The sequence below is a fragment of the Nicotiana attenuata genome, unplaced genomic scaffold (assembly GCF_001879085.1).
Source record: "Nicotiana attenuata strain UT unplaced genomic scaffold, NIATTr2, whole genome shotgun sequence".
Lineage (NCBI taxonomy): Eukaryota > Viridiplantae > Streptophyta > Magnoliopsida > Solanales > Solanaceae > Nicotiana > Nicotiana attenuata.
Window position 1 is genome coordinate 298,175 of NW_017670451.1, and position 21,111 is coordinate 319,285.

Sequence of the window (21,111 nt, forward strand, 5' to 3'; positions counted from 1 at the left end):
GGACCCACATGGTGTCATGAGGGTTCATATGAACCCGCTTAGTCGAAAAATTATACCGCGTATAGATATAAATGTCATCTAAAACTGAACAACTTTTCAGATATAAATAAAACTGACCCCGCTTTGACATCAAAGTCGTTGTGCTGTGATGGTCAAGTGGGTACAATTTTACCGGAAGGTTCAGTGTTTGATCCTTTAGCGACACTTTTTTCCTCTCTTTTGGATTGTTTTTGGTGTTATTGTTGAATGGCACACAGCTTATTTTCTTCAAGTACTAAAAAATTAATTCAAAGTTAATTTGTTTTTCTCTCACTGATTTCCAGTAAAACATGCAAGAATATTTGTTCAAATAATTTACTAGTTTACTTTAGTTTGGTCTATATTGAAACGTTTATTTTTTCTATATTGTCTTTATTATTATTATTATTTGGCTTATAAGTTCCTTTATCCAATAATTTGTATTAATTTAGTTTATTTCACAACTCTCAAGTTACGATTTTTTTTTCTAGTAAAAACAATTGTCTTTGTTATGTAACAAGGAAAGGAATTCACATTTTGTTATATGCTGCAGAGTTTAATATACTTTTAATTTGTAACCAAGCTTAAAAATTTTAAAGCAAAATTTGTCAAACTAAGTAAATCAATTATCCTAATGATAAATTTAAATAGATTCTACAATTGTTTTGTTGAGAAAATGAAAGAGCGTCGACTTAAAAATGTGACTTCATTTTGAGGTGGAGAATGAAAAGAAAAGAAAAAGTAGCTATCTTGCTTGCTATGCCTAATGTTGATTTTATATCTACTATTGTCGTGTTAATTTGAACCCGCTTATATAAAATTCTGGGTCCGCCACTGGTGGTGATTATCATCTACTTGGCACAGAAATCCCTCGGAAAACCATTTCCTTCCACCTTTTTTTTGTGAAGAATTCTGATTATGTGATGGCACTCGACTTTTGCCACATAAAATTGTTGAAATTCCCAACTCCTAATTATCAAAGAATGCAGATCACAATTTAAGATCAGTGTAAAAAACTAGTCTCGTGGTTGACACTTAACCCTTCTGAAGGGTGCAACTTACCGTCACATCTTTGACATGACTAGCAGATAATGGTCATAGAGATTGAAATAAGTGGCAACGAATTTCATTCATAACTTAAATCATATGACTACAACATATGGAATTTTATTGCATTGATTGTTACCTCATCCATCCAAGAAAATAGTTTTGGCTACTTTAATATTAGACCTAGAGCTGTCAAAATGGGCCACTCCAGCCAAAGCCTCGCGGCCTTTTAAATTTGGTGGGCTAGGGCCGCCCGGCCTGCATCTAAATGGGCCTTATAATGGCCAGCCCAACCCAGCCCTAAGAGGGCCGCGGGCTAGGGCGGGCCGGCCCTTCAATATTTTTAGAAAACAAATTTCTTCAAATTTTTAAATATTTCTTAGTGACATAGTCTCTTAATCATATGAACGAGTTTTGTTAGTTTAGAGCGTACAAGAATCTTGATATTTGACAAGGAATCTCATAATTGAAAATGCAAATTCTCTATATCTCTAGCTTTTCTTTTTTAACTTTACATGAATAATTTTTAATACTTTTCTTTCACTTTCCTAAGGTTCAGGGATTTTTTTTTTTGAAACTGGTAACTTTTTCTATATTTCATATGTAGCAAAACAGTACTTAGGTAGTACTGAAACCATATATATACAAGAGACTCTAACTATCACTGACACTCTCTATATTGAATCTAAAACATCAATAATGGTGTCAGTATCATTTGTGTAGATCTGATTACCCCAAAAACACAACAGCAAAATAAAGTTTAACTTGATCTTCTGCACTCCATTCTCTACATTCTCAAAACATCCGGAGTTTCTCTCTTTCCAAATTGTCCACCAAATGCAAGCAGGTATAATTCTCCATCTGTTCCTGTCCTTTGCCTGTAATCCTGTTTCCTCCCAACTTTTAAGAGTATCTATAACCTTCGCAGGCATGGTCCAGGAAATGCCTTTGAGGGATTTAATAAGTTTATATGTTGAGGTTTTTTAATTTAGGTTTAACATCATTTGCTAATTTCATCATTATAGTCCATAAAGTTTTAAAAATTCATGAAATTTGCTAGTGTTGTCAATTTCCTTTGGGTATTAAAACTTGACCTTTTTCTATACTGAAGAACAATTTAATTATTAATAATATATTAAAGTAACCAAACTGATAATTGGACACTTAAAGTAAATTTCTTTTGAAAAAAAATATTATTGGCGACTTAAAATTTTCCTAGTTCGTTGTTAAGTAGACAAAAGAAAAATTAATCTTGTCATACTACATGCATATCAAACATCTAAATTCTAGTTGATATGGAAGGGTAAATGAGCAATCTAAGTTTGCGGAATAAGGATTATAGTTAATACTTCTTTTAGTTTTTACTGTTTTTAAATATTAAATATTTAAATATAAATTTAATTAATTTTGGCTAACGGGCCGGCCTAGGCCAGCCTCGATCAAGCCTCAAGGTCCAGCGGGCTGACTTGGGCCGGGCTTATACGCCTCAGTTTTAAATGGGTTAAAAAAATCCCAACCCAACCCTACCCAAGTAGCAGACTGGGTTGGGCTGGCCTCACGGGCCAAGCCCATTTTGACGGCTCTAATTTAGACCTTATGGTAGAATTCAAATTCAGGAGAGTGTCCACAACATGTCACTACCTATAAGTCCATGCAAATTCTATCATTAGATTTATTTTGATCAGAAGCTCATACTGAAGTTTGGATACAAACCGTGGAGGTGAATTGTTTTGGTTATATGCATTGTTAGTCTGGCAGACCTGAGTTAAAAACAATACACTGTGGACATCATCAGACTTCATGATTGCCTTCAAGATTTTTTCAACTTGAAAGGGTAACATAATTGTCACTGGACTCACAGATCACAGCATTATTATGACTTTCTCTGCATAGTTGTGACAACAAGCTTTTGGTTTGCTAGCAACATTTCATACCAGCAGTTTAAGTGCTCTGAAGTCTTTCAGAAAGAGAGCCACAAGAAAGAGCAGAGATCATGCATGCAGGGAGGCGGGTTGAGCTAACAAGCAAGCAAGAAATTGACAAATAAGTTTACCTTTCCGGCGTTCTTCTCAAACTGATCTTCAACTTCATCAAGCAGAGCAGGCCAAGATTCGAACTCCAACTTATACCACGAGGACACCAGAGCAAATATGGGGTCCAAATGATCTACGGGAGCAGACATTTTTCAATAGGCGGAAAAGATTACAGTGAGGGATAAGCTAATGTAAGATTTAACGTTATCAGATGATCATCCAGAAAAAGTTCTGTAAATTACCAGATAATGGAAATTTTGCTACAGTTTCCTGTAACATCCGAACTCTGCTAAGAAGAAACTCTATGCTGGAGAGCGCCTTCAAAGAAAAGGAAAGAAGCCATCATGAGCACACAAGTAAAAGATAAACATCACGACACCATCACCTCACAATCCCCCAAAAAGAAAAGAGAATGACAGGGGAGATGGCAGAGAGAGAGAGAGAGAAAATGAAAATATCAATTTTTTCCTCCACCTTAATATGAAAAACCATTCTCCACAACTAAAAAATGATAGTACGATACACTACCTTAGCCAATGGGGTGCTAAGAGGCATAGCCAAGATCATTTCAATTATATCCAAGATTCTCTGAAGAGCATATTCATCACGTTCTTTCAAAAGTAGAGTAATTCGCTGTTTAAGAGATGCTAATGGATCCACCATTTTAGCCAACATAGAGAAATTTGGTTCCTGACACATCATTCAGAAGAAATTTATTGAAATGAATGTCTTGATAAGGCATACCAAAAGAGAAAGAAGCAGAAGCAATTTTAAGAAAGTATGATATTAACAATCAAAACCTTGTAAAAATTGTATGCTAGGGCTGACTTATTTGGTGAACAAAACTTTGTTTCATGCTCTAAGCATAGGCGAAGTAAGTGTTCCGGCGCAATCTTTGCGTCCAAACAGGAGGATGATAAACCTTCTATTTCTGCAAGCATACGGCACAGAGCTCAGACAATTTTCCCATAGTAACAACGAAAATCAAAGCATACAGAATAATTGTTGCCCAGGTCTTTACCTCTAATCATTTTTGTTCCCAGCAAGTAAGAGTCAGTAAAGGAAGACAATCTGCTCGCATCAGATACATGGAAATATCCAGGCTGAATTCAAGCACCATGATCAGTATTTAAACACAAATATATATATATATATATCAGAGTGAGAAAGAGAGAGAACGTATGTTATGCTACCAACAACTCATCCTGAGTATATAATGTATACGGAGAAACAAAAACAAAGAATGGCATTTTACAAACACAAGTGTATCCACTTCTAAGGGTGTTCATTACTAAAGAACTTTTACATCTGAGACAGAAATATCCAAATAATTAATGTCATGCCCCATAAGGAAGTTCAGAGACTAAAACTTAGCACATAGCGAGTTAGGCTGAAATAAGATAAACAGGAAGGAACAGGTATTCATTAAACTTCATCTAGCTTAATAATTCAGGTCTATGGGACAGGAAACATGAGCCCTATCTATTCCAAATGTTTTGGACAACTGAAACAAACAATCTAAGTTTTTTCACATAGGAAAAGCTTAATGTCGGTAGATAGAGAATAGGTATAAGACATAAGATTAACTCCTCGCATGAACATTCACTCCACGCATGACAATAAAGTGAATTCTGTACAACATTAGCAATTTATCAACCAGCTATACATCTGAGAGTTTGATAGCTTTCATACAAATGTAACATTGAAATGTTAGCAGATAAATAGTATCATCTTGGATTCATAAAATAATTCCTCGCACTGAGAGAGATAAGAACCATATATTATGTTCATCATACAAGCACAGTACACTTATTGACTACCCCCTAGTTAAACCATACCTCCACTGTACCTCCGAATAGCTATATAACATACCATAAAAGAAAGTGGGAAACAATTATTATATGATATTGATGTGCAGGTACCCATCTCAATACAGCTCATGCATTAAAAATTGATATTAAGACTAATATGTAGGAGTACCAATAAATCAAAAGGCACTAATTATCTCAGACAGGTAAGTTGACTACATGCCTGAAGAAAGATACCTCATCAAGGAATCAGAACCTAAACATGTCTCAGAAAATGAAATGATTCCGCCTCCACATAAAAATACACCCAATGAACTCTAGCTCCTCAGCAAACTAATATTTTTTTTCTTTCCTTCGTAAATGCTAGCGCCACCTAAAGAGGCAGTCTATTGCACCTGTGGTGGATGGCTTAGAATTTAATTTCTAAATGCCACCAAAGTGGTAGCAAACTAATATTTAAATGTTCCAAAGACAAACTTTGTCCAGCTTAAATCTTCCCTCTAATACATACAAAGAAGATCCATACAAGTAGCATTGCATACTTACAGATTGATATATATCAGTTGAGCCAAATAATTCATTGTGAACGCGGATCATATCATTCAAACTGGACTCTTCTACATAGTTCCAATCGTCCATGACCGCTTCTGATTCTTCGTCAGCATTCTGCTATATGGATAGAGATACATTAGACTGATAATCAAATGGAAAGAGATACACAAAGGCAACGACCCCATGACTAGATGCCTAAAAGAAAGAAAACAGCTACAAAACAGAGTATGCTTACTTTCTCTGAAGATTCTTGACTAGAGTGGAACTCTTTCCATTCTAAGAAACTTTCATTTGAAGCTGAACTACCAAGAGATGATATGTCAATCTCAAGGATATTATCTATCTTGAATGCACGCGGTTTGAACCTAAATTGTTGAGTTTTATTCTCTTCGGTTGTTCTGACTTGAAGTTTCATTTGCATCCAGTTTCTTGCTAACTCATCAAATATCCTATCCGTTAGCTGAAAAGAATATAAAATTTTCTTCATATTAATGTGGGATAAATAATAAACGGTACATACATCCAACAATCAGTAACAGCGTTCTCACCTTAAAGGACTGTTTATCCATGAAGTGGGCATCCACAACAGAATGCAACACGCGAACCAGAACAGTCTGATGCATTGCAGTTCTCAGTTGCAAGGACGACACCTGTCAACATTGAACACCAGTGTGAAACTCAATGAGCAAAGAATGAGAATCCAAAAGAGCAAGGCATTACAATATTATGTCTATTGTTAAGACACACTTGAGGATTTCTTACACTACTCAATCATAAGAATAAAAAAGAGTCGCAAACCTTGCTATCAATACTGACTTTCCGTTGATAATTGACAAGATTATCCAGCATATCTAAATCCAGGGCTGAGATGTTTGTTGGAAGTTCAATATCATAGCGCAAAAGCTCAGTGCACTTATTGTCAGCATTGAAAGAAACAGCTTTTGCAGCACATCCTCTTGGGTATCTCACAAAGGCATAAACAGAAGCCTTTCCACCATTGCAGAAAAAGTAAAAAACATATATATGAAAATGAAGGTCCACGAAAACGATTGAAGACACTTATCAAAAATAAATAAAAAGAAATGGAAGACAATACCAGAACAGATTCCATATCAAACTTTCCTAGTTCCTCCAGATACCTTTCACTTAAGGCACCAGAAAGAACCAGAGACAATCCCAATTTCATTTCATATATAGCTGTCTGGACTGGCTGAACTACATCCATGTATGCAGAATATTCATTTGATAACCTCTTTATGATCTCTGTAGCCATCTCCTGCAATATGAATTTAATGTATGACATTGTACTAATAAATTGCTTTTCCAACTCAGCCTCATCCTAGGGTTCATTATGTAGGAAACATATCTAAAGAAATAGAGAACAACAGACAATTATCCACATGAGGAGCAAGCATTACCTGCCAGTTGCGTATTTCGCCAGACATCTCTTCCACACTTAAGTTTTTAAAACTCTGTGTCCAACCAACAGTAGTCATAACTATTTTGACAACCGTCCTAAAGAAATCGTCGCAACCTGCCTTCATTTCCTTGAATTTCTCAGGTTCAGAGCGGAAAACAATCTGATAGAAGACGCACCAAATTCATCAGTCATGAATAAATCAAGAAAATCATATTTCCAAGAAATGATAAAGATTAACTAGAACTACTTGCTCATATAAATAAACTTCAGAACAACCAACAGAAAAAGAATAAATGTATAACTCTATATGTGTGCCCCGCATTGGCTGAGGGAATGCCCGTTGTGACTTTATATGGTCTTGGAAAATTCTTACCTCAGGAGCTAGCTTTTCTTTTGAAAGCTTTTAATATTGAAAAAAGGCACAAGATCCATTTTTTTAACTGGTACCAAAGCCAAACCCATCTTTGTGCTTGGTTTACCTAATGTTGGATCCCTATCTTATGTTGTCCATGCTTCAGAAGTCTATATCTGGGCGTGAGGGGGCTTGAGAATATCCTACATTGATTTCAAATTTTCAAGAACGGGTTGACAGATTTACCTGGTAGTTGATGCTGGTGGGAGGTAGCAAGTATCCCGTGGAATTAGTCGAGGTGCGAGCAAGCTAGCCCGGACACCACAGTTATTAAGAAAAAAGATTTTGAAGCTACAGCACATTGTTAACTTTTACGACCACTGAATGCAGTCCCGGTCACCAAACAGTGTAAATTAAGGAACAAGGACAAGGAGTAGGCAGGGACAGGTTACTCATTTTAGCCCTTTTTCGCCTTTATCTGTTGCCAAATACTTAATTTATTGTAGACAGAAGATGAATGGAAAGTTGTAAGTTGATAAGCACTTCACATAACAATTGTTCACAGATTTACAACAACTATAAAGTGGAGAATAAATCCACAACCAATCTAAGAACGAAAGAAACAATTAAGGGAGTCCCTGACCTTTCTTTGCAGTTTCTTTTGCTCAGCATGGAGATCTTCCAACAACATAGATCTATCTCTATCTTGTTCCCTCAACTGAAAAGATCCAGCCAAATGGACACAATCACTGCGTACCTGGAATGTGGAAACAATAAAATATAGACAGTGAATACAGGCATACTATTTTTAGAATGTATTGCACCCATATAATTTCCCCGCTTCAATTATTAAGCCAGAAAGACACCTCAACACTCTTTCAGATGACGGTTTAGCAATTTCATTATCCATCATTTTAGTCCTCTACTGTTCCACTGTACCAACTCCATTACTACATTTTGCAAAACCTAGTTGAGTGTTGACCACGAAATGGTTTTTGCGCACCCTTTGAAAACTAAGGTGAAAAGCTGGTTTTTGTTTTTGGTAAAATAAAATATTTTACTTCCTTAACCCCCCCCCCCCTCCCCACCCCCCCACCCCCAAAACCAAAAAAAAAGGTGCAAGGTGAAGCAAACTGGTTAAAGTTAACATAATACATTAAAGGGGAAAGGTGGTGTTTTTAACTCTTTATTCTCATTCAATGTGTTGTTGTTGGGCTCCTGAAAACAGTGTTTACACTGCTCCAAAAATCCTAGTTTAGGTTTATAGGTAATTGAGAGGTGAGTATGTAACCAATCAAATATAATGGAAAGTTGATTCAGTTAGGGGTATGATGTGGTTGTTTCAAACATATAGTAATTTGCATTACATTCTTTCTTGGAAAGAATCGAGTCCCAGGCTGCTAATATCAATTGAGAGTGCAACTACATACCCATCTCCTCTAAACATGTAAACTGTCTAGGAAGTCGAGTATGTATGCATCTAGATTTATCATTCTACCTGTATGCTTGTTTAACTCTCCAGTGCATCTTGTGAAAACTCTAGTAAATAGAAAACTAATTTCAATGGATGTCACGCATATCAAAGCATCTGATTATCCTACACTCATCCTCTATTCCTTTATCATATTGTTAAACAAGCATACAGGAAGAATGATAAATTAGGGTAGAGTACATGTAGACAGCTCCAGAACAGAGAAATAAGGATGGATCCCTGAGCTTCAAGCTGAAGAGAAGATATCCCTTACCTGAGTTTCAAGCTGAAGAGAGGATATCTTTTCCATTACTCTTGAGTACTTTAAGCAGTATTTTGCAGTTGGATCCAGATCAGTGCAGCAAATCAGAAGCTGGTAGCGGAGGGCCCCAATCAGCAACCATACACATCCTATCCTATTCATGAAGCCTGCAAGAGAAACAGGGGAAAACAAAAATAAGAATAAAGACCCAAAACAAAAACAGAAGACATGACTAATAAGTGAATGAAACTCTCGGACAAGACAAATATAACGCACTCACCCTCAGATGAGCATGGGAGATACAATCCTCGAAGCAGAGGCTCAATAAAAGATTTCATCTTATCAGACGAAATCATCTGGTGATTTGATGATGCAAGAAGTGAAAGCATGACCTGAACATCCTCTTGCTATGACATGGAAAGGAAAAGTGGTTATGAACATACTAAGGGTTTATAATTAAAATAAATAAGTATCCCAGATTTCAAGGTTTAATCGGAAACCAACTTTCCGAGTTCAGTTACAAGAACTTTATTTCAAACACCAAGAAAAATGACCTTTAGTTCCTTATCTCATAGGATAGCAGCTATGGAAGAAAAATATGACATGGGTCAAATAACATATTCTAAAATTATCCTGCCTGTCCATATACATTTAACGGGTCAAAAGGAAAAGAACTACCGAGATGGTCTTCTGTGTAGCAAAATGAAAGAAAGCGTTGATTCTAGCAAACTTCTCAGCTTCGAAAGACTTTCTGTGTGCAAATATCATCTGAAAGAACAACCAGCAGGAAGTATACACTATAAATTTTCATTTCACCATGAATTTGAAGAAGAGTACACATTAAAACTAAAGGAGACCATTTTTTGATAAAGAAAATAATTAATTTAAGTAAAATTAAAGGAGACCATACCTGCTGGAAGAGTGACCTAGCAGTTGATAATAGAAAATTCTTTGTATCTACTTCTAGAGAACCTTGCCAAAGATAACGCGAAGCAGCTTTCATTTTAAGGCTATGCATCGGGTAATCCCTGATAGCAAATGTACCATACCTGCGCTTGATAAAAAGTTTTGAAATAAGAAGTAAATAAGAAGATTCAACTTTGAAGGAAAAAGAAACAGCGGTGAAGTCTTTCAAATAAAAAGTATTCTGTTTTCAACTATATAGGACACTTTTTTTAGTTTGTTCCAAAAAAAAGATGAAACCTTTCTATATCAGGAAACTTTTAAAATTTGAACTTTCCGTTCTATTCTAAAAGAGAAACTTTTATGACCGACGAAATGTCATGCATGTTTTAAGACTATAAGTTCTAAGGGTACTTTTTGTATGTGCCTAAAGTCTTTTTATTTCTTAACCTAAATGGCTCGTCAAACACACGAACTAAAATAGAAAACAATCTCCAGAATGTATAAGATATGATTAAGAGCCTGTTTGGATTGGCTTAAAAGCTGGTCAAACCAAGCTTTTAAGCCATTTTTAGGTAACTGGAGTGTGTGGCAAAATAAAAAACAGCTTAAAAAAAGTTTAAAATGGCTTAAAAAAAGCTAAAAGCCACAAGTTAGGATATCCTAACTTCTCCGTTTTTGGCTTAAAAGCCATCTTATTTTGACCAACGAAATTACTTACTTGTCCCTTATAACTTTTTCTAATCCCAAAACTACCCTCATCAAATAAATCCTAAAACATCCAACTACTCACTTTCTGTTCATCTTCTTTCCTCTTCTTCTCACCCACACGTTCACCTTTCCTATGTGATATTCATGCTTTTCTACACTTCTATTTTCCTATTATAAATGCTCCTTTTATTTTTTTAACATAACATTAAAATACAAATACCCTTTTCCTCAACATTTGGAGGAGGAATCTGCTTCTGTAATTTTTACATAAAGTTTCAATGTCCATATCGTAATGGGCAGTAGTCTATTTCCATTTTTCAAATATATGACCATGTCCTTTGATTTCGTCTTTGTTTGGTAAGCAAGAGGAAGATGTAGGTTTTTGATTTGTTTTTATGCGATATTTTTGTCTTTTTAACAGAAAAAAGTGCTTACCAGCACTGATTTACCAAACACTTCAATAACATTTTTTAAGTTTCAGCACTTTTATTCAAACAGGTAACTGCTTATTTATAAAACAAGCTCCAGCACTTAAAAGTTACTTTTAAGCACTTGTGCTTAAAAGCAATTTTTTTAAGCCAATCCAAACGGGCTCTAAATAACGTATCACCAACTTCACCTAGGACAAGCATGTTAAATATGTAAACTGAGACTTCTCACTTCTCACTCTCTCCCCCTTTGTATCTTTATCTCTCATGTGTATTAAGTTCAGCACTTAGTTGGCAACTGGTATAAAAATGTGGCCCATCCAAGCCAAATTGCTGCCCCTACCACTACTCAAAACCAAACAATATTTAACTTACAGGATTTTGTGAATTGCTGCCATTTTTGAAGGCTTAAACAGCTCATCAGGTAGGATATCATCACATCCATGCCATGAGAGGTTCTGCAGCAGCGGAACAACATAAATAGAGATGTCATACTGGAAGATGCAAAACTATTTGCAGTAAATAGCCATCATATGGTTTACCTCAGCACCAGTTGGTGACAACATCCACAAAGATGAATGCCATATATACCACAGCTCAAGAACAAAACTGGAGATCTGTTCACTCACTGTTTGAAACAGATAAAAGGAATTATTTAGATATCATAACAATGTAATGGCCAATTTATAAAGATTTTACCGACCTCTATAGATAGATTCCCAAGCATCTAGGGTCCACAAAATTTTTTGGTGAGGTGAAAAGTCAGATGAAGGCCTTGATGAGAAGTTTAAAGAAAAGGTCATTGCGGACTCGATAAGGCCAGCCAAGGCAGTTAAACCCTGTTTCAGTGGACAAGATAATACGATATTAAGGGTGCATCACATGAATGTATCTCGGGGTAGTTAGAGGAGCAGCAATGAAAAATTGTACTTGATATAGTTAAGAAAGAAAAGAAAATCTTACTTGGTATTGTTCCTCCTCATCAGCTAAAGCAATTGTCGAAAGTTGCTGAAGTAGCCTTGTATCATGGAAGAAACTAGCGTTGTCAGCTATGGGTAGAGTCTCTAGCCAACAACCAAAGCTAGACCTTTCACACAACATGTTGGGTAAAAAGACACAACAAGCAGGTAAAATGGAGGTCCTTGGGGCTTGCTTAATGTTCCTCAAATTCTCTTCCAACTTCTCTTTCTCAAAATCAAACCTTCTTGAAAGCATCTACATAGGTAATGAATACACCTATCATAACACTAAATAATCCACATGATGAACATGAAGACAGGAATTGTAAGAAAAGCACACCTGGTACATCTCCTCCAACTGCTCAACAGGTCTGACACCATTTTCATCAACTTTTGCCATGATATAAGATGACATAGAGACACCTTACCAAGAATAATATTTAGTCAGATAAAGATCCAGAACAAGTAAAACATACTATCACCAACAGTACAGTGTATTATGATGTAAAATTTGCTAGGACAGATTAGAATGGTCGAAAGGTAACAATCTTAACTGAAAAACAATCACTTCAACACCAGACATAACACCTATATCATGACACATATATCAATTTTAGAAGAGATGGTCACATTATTTATTAATTTTAGCCCTCAACACGCGCTCAAATGCAGGCCTGAATCTTTTTTCTTGGGTCAAGCACGTGAAAATTCTATTGTAACGGGTGGCAATAAGGTTTGAACCTGGATCTCTGTCTACCTTGATTCAACAACAACTACTACTCTTGATCTTAGCCAAAAGGCTGAGAAAGGTATACAACGACAACAATAACGCCCCAGTCCCAAACAAGTTGGAGTCGATATATGATTCCTCACTTCTCCATTTACGCTCAAGTTGTGTCATCATCATACCAAATAAAAATAAAAGTGAAAACTAAGTTAAATATATCTCAATAATACTCCCTCTGTTTCAAAACGAGTAAACTACTGCGTCTCCCAGATCCCACTTGCGGGATTTCACTGGGTTTGTTGTTTGTTGTTGTTGGAGTATTAGTAATAAAAATATTATTAGAAGTTCTTTTGAAATGGACTAATATTAGAAGTTCTTTAATAAGACTAAAACGTGATCCCAACTAGTAGATTGTGCTCTATATGAATCTTTTTCTTCAATTGTGCTCTATCTTTAGCCAAGTCTGCATTAATTCCAAGATTCTGTCTACCTTGATACCATATTGAAATGTGTGATTTAAAAGCTTAACCTATTAGAGAGAAGACACATTTATTTAATTATTTTAGGTCTGCAACAAAAAGTTCAACGCTTCAAATACACAGCAGACAACATTAAAATTTCTAACTTAAACCCTCTTAAAAACAGCAGACTATCTTTCTGCTAACTTAAAACCAAGCCAAATTACTAACTGCTATGAGCCACAACTACATACGACTAACCAACCAACCACACTACCACTAGATCATTATCTTGTTACTTCAATGACTGATTCAATCATGTACCACCAGAAGAAAATAAGAAAGGAACTTTGACAAGACAATCAAGCAATAGGAATACTGGAAACCCACTTCACCCTTGTACACAGCACAAATGGGAGGCAATGTAATGACCACAGGACACGGGATAGCAACAGTACCAAATTATAATAACTGTACCTTGCATGGCGAGGAACCGTAGTTCTGGATTAGAATATGGAGCCGCTTCAATGATTACATCATCCCTTGCTACAAAAATATGTGAGTCAGACAGAGAACTAGAAAGTAGTGCAGAAATTGTAGCCAAATGATCAAAGAAAAGCTACCTAGCTCCCAGATCTTTCTCTTTCCTGGCCAAAGTCGTTCACAAAAGCTTAGTAGCTGACACAATTTCTCATATAATTCAGCAGAAGGAGGCAGATATGGATGCCCACCATGGACCCACAACAAGGACTTTTGCGACTGTGAAGGCCATTTTGAGAACTCATCCAAATTCTCTACATCTCTCTACATAAGTAGAGGTTGAAACAAAGTGAAAATTTGTTATCACATAACAAAAGGAGAACAAAGAAACAAATAAATTAAGAATTGGGCATAGCAAAGAGGGCCAAAAGTGACTAGCTAAACCAAGACAACTTACCTGAAACGTCTCTACTTCTTTTGGGCAAAATTCCCACAACTTTGTAACTTTCTTCATCAAAGATCTCCAAGAAATAAGCAAGTACTCCAGTTGAGAAGTAATAATGCATGTCCATAGTAGTGTGTGATGTTCAAGGAGGTCACTGTACAACTGGAACAGCACATCAAAAGAAGGTGACTGGACAAATATTTCAAGCACTTTGTTCTCCAACTCCTGAAGAGATCTCAAAACAGGTTTAAAGAACTTTGTTTCAGGACTGTATTTGTAACCTATCTCAGAGTTCCACTGCAGATGGCTAAGTCTCAGTAACTTAACACTCTTAATGGCATTCACAAGAACTTCACTGCAGGATTTCAACACACTGTCAGCTGGTGTTAAATCAACCACTTCTACTGAAAGTAAAGGTATAGGACAAGACTCCATATCAATCAAATTATGAGACACAATCTCACGGCGATGACTAAAAATCTGATTCCATATTGGATGTTCCAATTCCTTTGCCAGAATAGAGGCATAAAAACTAAAGAATGAAGAATGTGGCCGTAACAGAGAACCAACATGGGAAAACCAAAGCAGATAAAGCTTGTAATCACTTTCAGTAGCCTGTTCAAATGCCCAATTTGCAGCATACACTAACATTTCCTGGGCTAAATCCAAGTTAAGTTCTTTTGCCCCGCCACAAACAGCAACTTGACAACTTGAACCTTTAGGAAACATCAGTGCATGCAAGAGCTTTGTATCCATCACGAGTGAGCTAACCACAGAAGTTGGAGCCAGTGCATCGTGCAATGCAGCAGAAGTCGAATAACAGGCAGTCTGCGCTCCCAGGAACTCGAGGTACATGCAATTTTGCCTTATACAAGTTTCTTTTGAATATAATAGGTAGTCCCTCAATTTCAAGGGTGCTGGCCATCCCCCTGGTAAAGATAAGAAGCCAGCTTGAGAGGAGTTAAAGTCCTGAAAATCTGGTGTAAGAGATATAGGAATTCCCACTTGATCAACAACATTCTTCCCTTGATCAACACCAAATAAGGAAACATAGGTGTGCTCCCAACTCGTTTGCAGACTCCATGAAAACTGGCTACCGCTCGTAAGAAGCTGCTGAAATAACTGCACCCACCGTGCAAGTTCAAGCAGTGTGATCCTAATTTTGAGCAGTGCACCTTTAACCTTCGCAGTCATATGGGCATTGGCCATCAAATCAACCAACTTACCAGCAGGTACCCCAGAAAGGACGATAAACCTCTTTGCATTCTCAAGCTCGATGTCAATTTCAGTGCATTTGTCATCAAACAGCCAATCAGGCTCCATCATGAAAATTTCAACCCCTCTATTTCGCATTGCACGTGAAACTTCACCATTTAGAGGGTTAACTGTTAGAAACATTCGAAACTGTGGGTGAGGATGAAGAATTACTGGCTTTCCATCCACTGTTCCACATTCATTAATAGTAATGGATCCAGATTGTTCAACTAAAGAGTTTATCCTATCAAGAACCTGCACATATCAAGAAGAGGCACCAAATAACCATTAGAAACCAGACGCAGCACCTCAAGCTTAAATATTTAACAGGCTATAGGGCTTGCAAAAAAAAGGAACGAAAAGTATAAAAGATCAGAAGATATGGGAGATAGAGAGTACGAACCGTTGGGTTGCAGAGATTTGCATTATCTAATACTATCCACTCTCCGTTTTCTATAGCCTTTATAAGCATGCCAGTTACCCACTCGAACTTTGAGGAATGTGTTCTTGGGTGACCTGTAAATTTCTTAATCATTGTAAGAATTATATCCAAGTCCTTCATCGACCAAGATAAAGGCAATGATGTTTCCTCAACCACCAACTTTAGATGCTCAATAATATTAACCAACATAGAAGCAGATTCAAAGTACTTCGTCCTCCAAGTATCAACATACGAAGAGCAAGAACTTGTCGGAGGGTTGTGCTTGATGCTCGATATAAAGGACAGCCACAGAATAAACAGGTCTTTTCTCCTCATAAATTCTTCGCATGAAGATTCCAGCTGCAGACCATAGTATTCATTTATAAAGGACTCAACCCGAGCGATGGCAAGACGATATTTTCGAACAGCATTGTGTTGCTCAAAGCTTCCAAGTAGCTCAGATATATCAGTTGCAGAGGAAAGATTCAATTCATTAAGTACATTTCCTGTCAGCTGAGCAAGTAACCGTATCAATGAAGTTTTACCGGAGGATGCAGGTCCAACTAATATGCATAGCCACTGGTTCTTAACACATTGTGCTACAGCTTCCAAACTGTTGCGGAAGCCAGGTAAAATTTTAAGCTCGCTGTTGGCCACTCCAGGTGACACGTAACGATTTCGTTCAATAGATACATTCCCAACAATCAAATACTGGGGATTCAGCTGAACCCGAGGATGAGGATTTATGCTGGGCTTCATTTTGAATACCTGTTCATAAAGTTTTAAGACCTCCAGCCTATCAACAGCTGTGCGCATTCTTTGAACATAAACAGGATTCAGAAAGCAATCAGATTTTGATATACTGGGGGCACCTGAAAAGGGAATTCATGTATTTGAGGTCAATTCTGTATGACTGAAATGAGAATGGGCTATCAAGAACAAGAGAACAGACCTTTTATGATTTCACAGGAACGAATTACATCTCGGAGATTGAACTCCCAAGGGGATCCTTCTTGAGCGAATTTGTGAAGCAACATTATCTCTTCATGTAATCTCTTATTAAATAAGACCAGCTTAGAGAGAAGAGAACGTGAAATTGTTGGATAGAGCGAACTAGAAATAGCAAGATAGTCATCCTCAACTAGCTCATCGACATAGACCTGAAACCAGCAAGCAAAAGGCTAATACACATTCATTAACTTATGAACTTGTGACAATTTTAAACAGTGTCAAGGCAGACCTTCATAAATCTGTTGAGGAAGGACTTTGGAAGACCTTTCCGTCCTCCACCCTGATTTGAAGGATTTTGACAAGCAAAAACTCTGAAAGATGGTGGGCATTTGAAAGTACGACCTAACTCTGGAATGAAAACCTCAGCTCGATGGTCCAAAATAGCATTTAACCCCTATTATCATTGTAAAATAAAAAACCCGGTTAACTACGTGAGGGAGACGAGAGAATAGGATTCCAACTGAGAAGAAACTAAATGCATTGCTTAGTTAACACATTATGAAGGTAAAAGTGTAGATTTCCACCTCCAAGACAGATTGTGAAGCAAGATTGAGTTCATCCAAAAGCACCCATGATCCCTGCTTCAAAGCCTGGAATACAGCAAATCTATGCAGATTATTTTGATTTGAAAGAAGCAAGCCATTCTACTGGAGGAATATAAACATACCTGTAAGAGAATTCCATCAGACCATGCAAATTGCATCCCTTCATCAGCCTCAACAGGCAAATCAGACCCAAACAAGTCCATGATGTCCGTCTGTGTATGTCAATGTCCAAACCCCGTAAAAATACATAATTACGCCAGAGATACTTCAACATTTGAAAAGAACTACCAAAAATATGAGGTCGTAACCCAAAAGATTTAATCACCTGCTCTGATAAATTTATTCGTACTACTGTGTGCCCAGAAAATTTGCCAAGGGCCACAATAAGACTTGTTTTTCCAACACCAGGGCTCCCTTCCAACAGAACTAGAGATAGGGAAATTACAAAGTCAGAGAACTTCATAGGCCAGTGGATTTCTTTGAATGAGTTTCAAAGTGGCAGCAAATATGGCATGTGTATATACATAAACAAAAGGGAACAACAATTCCCTTATTCAACAAAGTGTACCAGGTTTTGCAAGCTGCATGGCACGAAGCACTCTAAATGCATTTCTGCGGGTCGTTGGTGCTAGAAGCTCGAATTTTTCACCAGCAAAACAATTCCCACCTAACAAGATTTAAGCGCAACAAAGTAAAAAAGAAAACAACGATTAAGTTTTTGTCTCCACCTTTAGCTGTCAACCAAAAACAAATAAACAGTGAGGTACAAGGTTTTGCCATTCATTTGACAAAAAGCAAAACCATACAGGATCAAAAGTTAGTCAGGAATTGGCATCTCTTGATATCTAGATCAATACTTCAGCCCATTTTCTTCAGATTGTCCAGAATATAAGACTTTTGACTTCAAAAAAGCGGGTTACATGGATACAGAAGGTAGTGCAGTGGGTTTTGAAGTATCAGTGTAACATAGGGTTCCACCAAACACCAAACAATTTTAACTTTATAATAAGCGAGAAATCCATTGTGAATTAGCAGACCAACCCAAGTTGGCCCACATGTTCTAACCACAAGGGAGCATTGGCCCACCCCTCTACCGTGCTCCCACTTAAATATCAGGCTACTACTCATTGGCAATGCATAGCAAAACAGAAAAAATATTGTGCATGAAGAAAGGCTTAAATCAGAAGGTCAATAGGATATTACCGTTATCTTTTCTTATTATCTTTTCTTTCTTTTATTAACCGAAGAAAAGGTATCTCTTTTATTACACTATCATGATAGCCTAAGTGTTCTCTTTAATTCAAAACAACCTGAGGCAATTAGATACAATCTTTGAGTACAATTATACAAAATAATGTATTTTAGAGCAAAGCACAGTACATCATCTGGTGTACTCCCCTTTGAATAAATACAAACTATTTTAAACAATCAAAAAATAAATACAACTATTTCAAAAATGATAACAGGACTTTGATTCATAAACCATACGAAATTTTGGAACTGCCTTATCAATGACTGGACTTGAAATTAAAGCAGTTCTATTATTGATGCACAGGTTCAAATACTTATCTCGTTCCCTCGTTTATTAAAAAGAGTGATGTTCGGGCAAACTTATGCACAACTCCATTAAACCACCGAGTACATGCTACCTCCCACAAGCACAGGTAATAGGTAACCCGGTCCACCAAGGCTTAGACCGGGCAAGAAATCACATCCTTAACATCTTATTTGTACATGTATGTGTGTGTGTATGTTATGTGTGTATTGTGTGTGCGTATATGTGTGAATTAATACATACCGAGCAAGAACTTAAAAGAGGAATCAATGATGATTTGATGGTTAAATTTGTTATATAACATTTTTCAATAAAAGAAATGTTTCCATGCTGAAAAGACAATAAGGCTTATAGGATCGGGCTTCTTTCATAGAGAACCATATTTGGCATAGGTCTACTGTTTGTTGTACGGCTTGTATACAGGGTCTCCCCCATCCCAAATAAAATTATTTACTCTATCAAAAAAAAAAAGGAATCAACAAGCCCCAGCAGTTCATCTGGCGAACAGTATGAACAACATGATTAACTCTTAAGCAACAGCAAGGTTAGAGAGCAAGAACTTCCACCCAAAGACTAAAAGCAGTATTGCAGTGATTCCTTTTTAAGTTAGTTTCCTATCTGGTTATCAAATCGGTGCTAAGCAAGTAAGCAACATCAGCAGCAAAACTTCTCGTCATAAATTTTTAGATCACACCCTGTACAACATACCTTTCTCAATAGAGAAGGGAGGAATCCCAAAGCAATTATCACATTGCATTGTATCAGTGCATGCTATAACAGCAGATCTTGCAGGATCGGGCCAACCGTAAGACATCAGCATGGATATATTTGAGCAATCAAAACTAAGATTGAGCTCCTACAATGGGAAAAGGCAATACTTGTTACAAAAGAAATGTTAAAGAAACAGCACAAGTACCTCAAAAGAGCACGTGATGACCAGGATGATCAAGTAGTAGTTCATTTTTTAATGGACAGCAAACGTTGGAAAATTTACTGGAATATGATCATCTCTGCTCCCCTTACTTCTCAGTGGCTTTCAAGACAATATTCTAATCCTAGCATTTCTATTGAAAAGGCAGAGCTCCACTAACTCTTCTGTGAGAACAGAAAGCACTTCTAGAAGGCCGACATTGATTTAACCTTTCAAGAGATGACAGGAATTTCGAGACCCCCCATTCAAGATTGCAATATAATGTACACTGTATCTACGCTTTTTTTGTCTTTCTATGCATGGACAGGACGGTACAGCAAAGAAGGCAGAAAGCTGTAAAATCTTTCAACTAGATTGATCAAAAAAACAAATGGTTTGTTATGTACAGAAATAGGATGAGACCTTTAGTCCCTCCAAAAGAAACGAAAGGCATTTCTCTCGCAGCCCAGCAGCATCAATCCTTGAAATATTTGTACCTGAGTAAAATAAGTAAAAAGAGAATGAACATAACCGAGAAATAAAAACACCAGAATCACAACAGACTTTGTCAACCAGCAGGAACATATGAAAAAGGTTGTAAAAGGCTCACGGTAAACTATACAAGAATAGCCATCCTTACTCGAGATGCAAAAAAAGATTTCTAGAAAATTGAACTTGTGGTATGACTGATATAATGAGCAATAAGATAGAAAGAAGTTAAACTTGTGGAGAAGCAGTATATATAAGAAATGTATACAGCCCCAAGCATGCATATGCAATAAGTTTTCACAGGCAATAAAAAACCAGTGCAGAAGATAACAGTGCATCAACAGATGAGATGTAAGTACGAGATGTTATGACTTAGGACTATTACATCCAAATCACACATTTCATATACTACTAAACCAAATAACGGAAATATTAGGTAGTAGAAAAATTAGCAAGTTCACATACCTAAACTCAGGCCGTCGAGCAAAACAAGAAATGCCCCATGAAGGAACGCAGATTCTGGTTGAAGAAAGCTCTCTGTCACATTAATAAAGGATACCCACGATAGCAGATCTCTCACAGTAAGTGCCCTTCCTGTTTGTAAATTGTTGAACCACTGAATTTAAGAAAAAGAATGTCAAACTAAATGCCATGAAGATTTGAAGGAGTTAACAGTTAAAAAGGATAAGGGGAGATGCTGCATCTCTGACTAGATTTCCTTTACAGAACCAAGTGAGTAACACATGTAACAGAAATCAAGCTAGCATAACTAAACCAATGACAAATAATCATCAAAGATACAATGACCACAACCAAACTATGGCTTTAGGTGCAATTTAGCACAAGATGGTC

At 36.8% G+C, this 21,111-nt stretch overlaps 1 protein-coding gene across 2 annotated transcripts in view; it reads right to left on the reverse strand.

Annotated features, from left to right (window-relative positions):
* Positions 1 to 21,111, reverse strand: part of LOC109239604 (midasin) — a 62,366-nt gene that overhangs the window by 10,145 nt on the left and 31,110 nt on the right. Inside the window, exons 24-57 of one of the 2 annotated variants that reach the window (XM_019406190.1) lie at positions 20,725 to 20,875; positions 20,194 to 20,267; positions 19,569 to 19,716; positions 17,874 to 17,972; positions 17,631 to 17,731; positions 17,428 to 17,517; positions 17,285 to 17,350; positions 16,990 to 17,154; positions 16,702 to 16,909; positions 15,732 to 16,621; positions 14,087 to 15,583; positions 13,773 to 13,953; positions 13,627 to 13,695; positions 12,305 to 12,387; positions 11,969 to 12,220; positions 11,709 to 11,844; positions 11,548 to 11,633; positions 11,381 to 11,463; positions 9,874 to 10,012; positions 9,642 to 9,731; positions 9,244 to 9,370; positions 8,976 to 9,130; positions 7,874 to 7,987; positions 6,877 to 7,038; positions 6,555 to 6,734; positions 6,257 to 6,445; positions 6,007 to 6,108; positions 5,694 to 5,918; positions 5,453 to 5,572; positions 4,120 to 4,201; positions 3,899 to 4,029; positions 3,627 to 3,788; positions 3,341 to 3,416; positions 3,119 to 3,231 (exon numbers count right to left, since the gene is read on the reverse strand). In XM_019406190.1, coding sequence (XP_019261735.1) covers positions 3,119 to 3,231; positions 3,341 to 3,416; positions 3,627 to 3,788; positions 3,899 to 4,029; positions 4,120 to 4,201; positions 5,453 to 5,572; positions 5,694 to 5,918; positions 6,007 to 6,108; positions 6,257 to 6,445; positions 6,555 to 6,734; positions 6,877 to 7,038; positions 7,874 to 7,987; positions 8,976 to 9,130; positions 9,244 to 9,370; positions 9,642 to 9,731; positions 9,874 to 10,012; positions 11,381 to 11,463; positions 11,548 to 11,633; positions 11,709 to 11,844; positions 11,969 to 12,220; positions 12,305 to 12,387; positions 13,627 to 13,695; positions 13,773 to 13,953; positions 14,087 to 15,583; positions 15,732 to 16,621; positions 16,702 to 16,909; positions 16,990 to 17,154; positions 17,285 to 17,350; positions 17,428 to 17,517; positions 17,631 to 17,731; positions 17,874 to 17,972; positions 19,569 to 19,716; positions 20,194 to 20,267; positions 20,725 to 20,875 — 6,546 coding nt within the window. Of the gene's footprint in view, positions 1 to 3,118; positions 3,232 to 3,340; positions 3,417 to 3,626; positions 3,789 to 3,898; positions 4,030 to 4,119; positions 4,202 to 5,452; positions 5,576 to 5,693; positions 5,919 to 6,006; positions 6,109 to 6,256; positions 6,446 to 6,554; positions 6,735 to 6,876; positions 7,039 to 7,873; positions 7,988 to 8,975; positions 9,131 to 9,243; positions 9,371 to 9,641; positions 9,732 to 9,873; positions 10,013 to 11,380; positions 11,464 to 11,547; positions 11,634 to 11,708; positions 11,845 to 11,968; positions 12,221 to 12,304; positions 12,388 to 13,626; positions 13,696 to 13,772; positions 13,954 to 14,086; positions 15,584 to 15,731; positions 16,622 to 16,701; positions 16,910 to 16,989; positions 17,155 to 17,284; positions 17,351 to 17,427; positions 17,518 to 17,630; positions 17,732 to 17,873; positions 17,973 to 19,568; positions 19,717 to 20,193; positions 20,268 to 20,724; positions 20,876 to 21,111 lie in introns of both variants that reach the window. The other variant, XM_019406189.1, reaches the window with a different exon arrangement.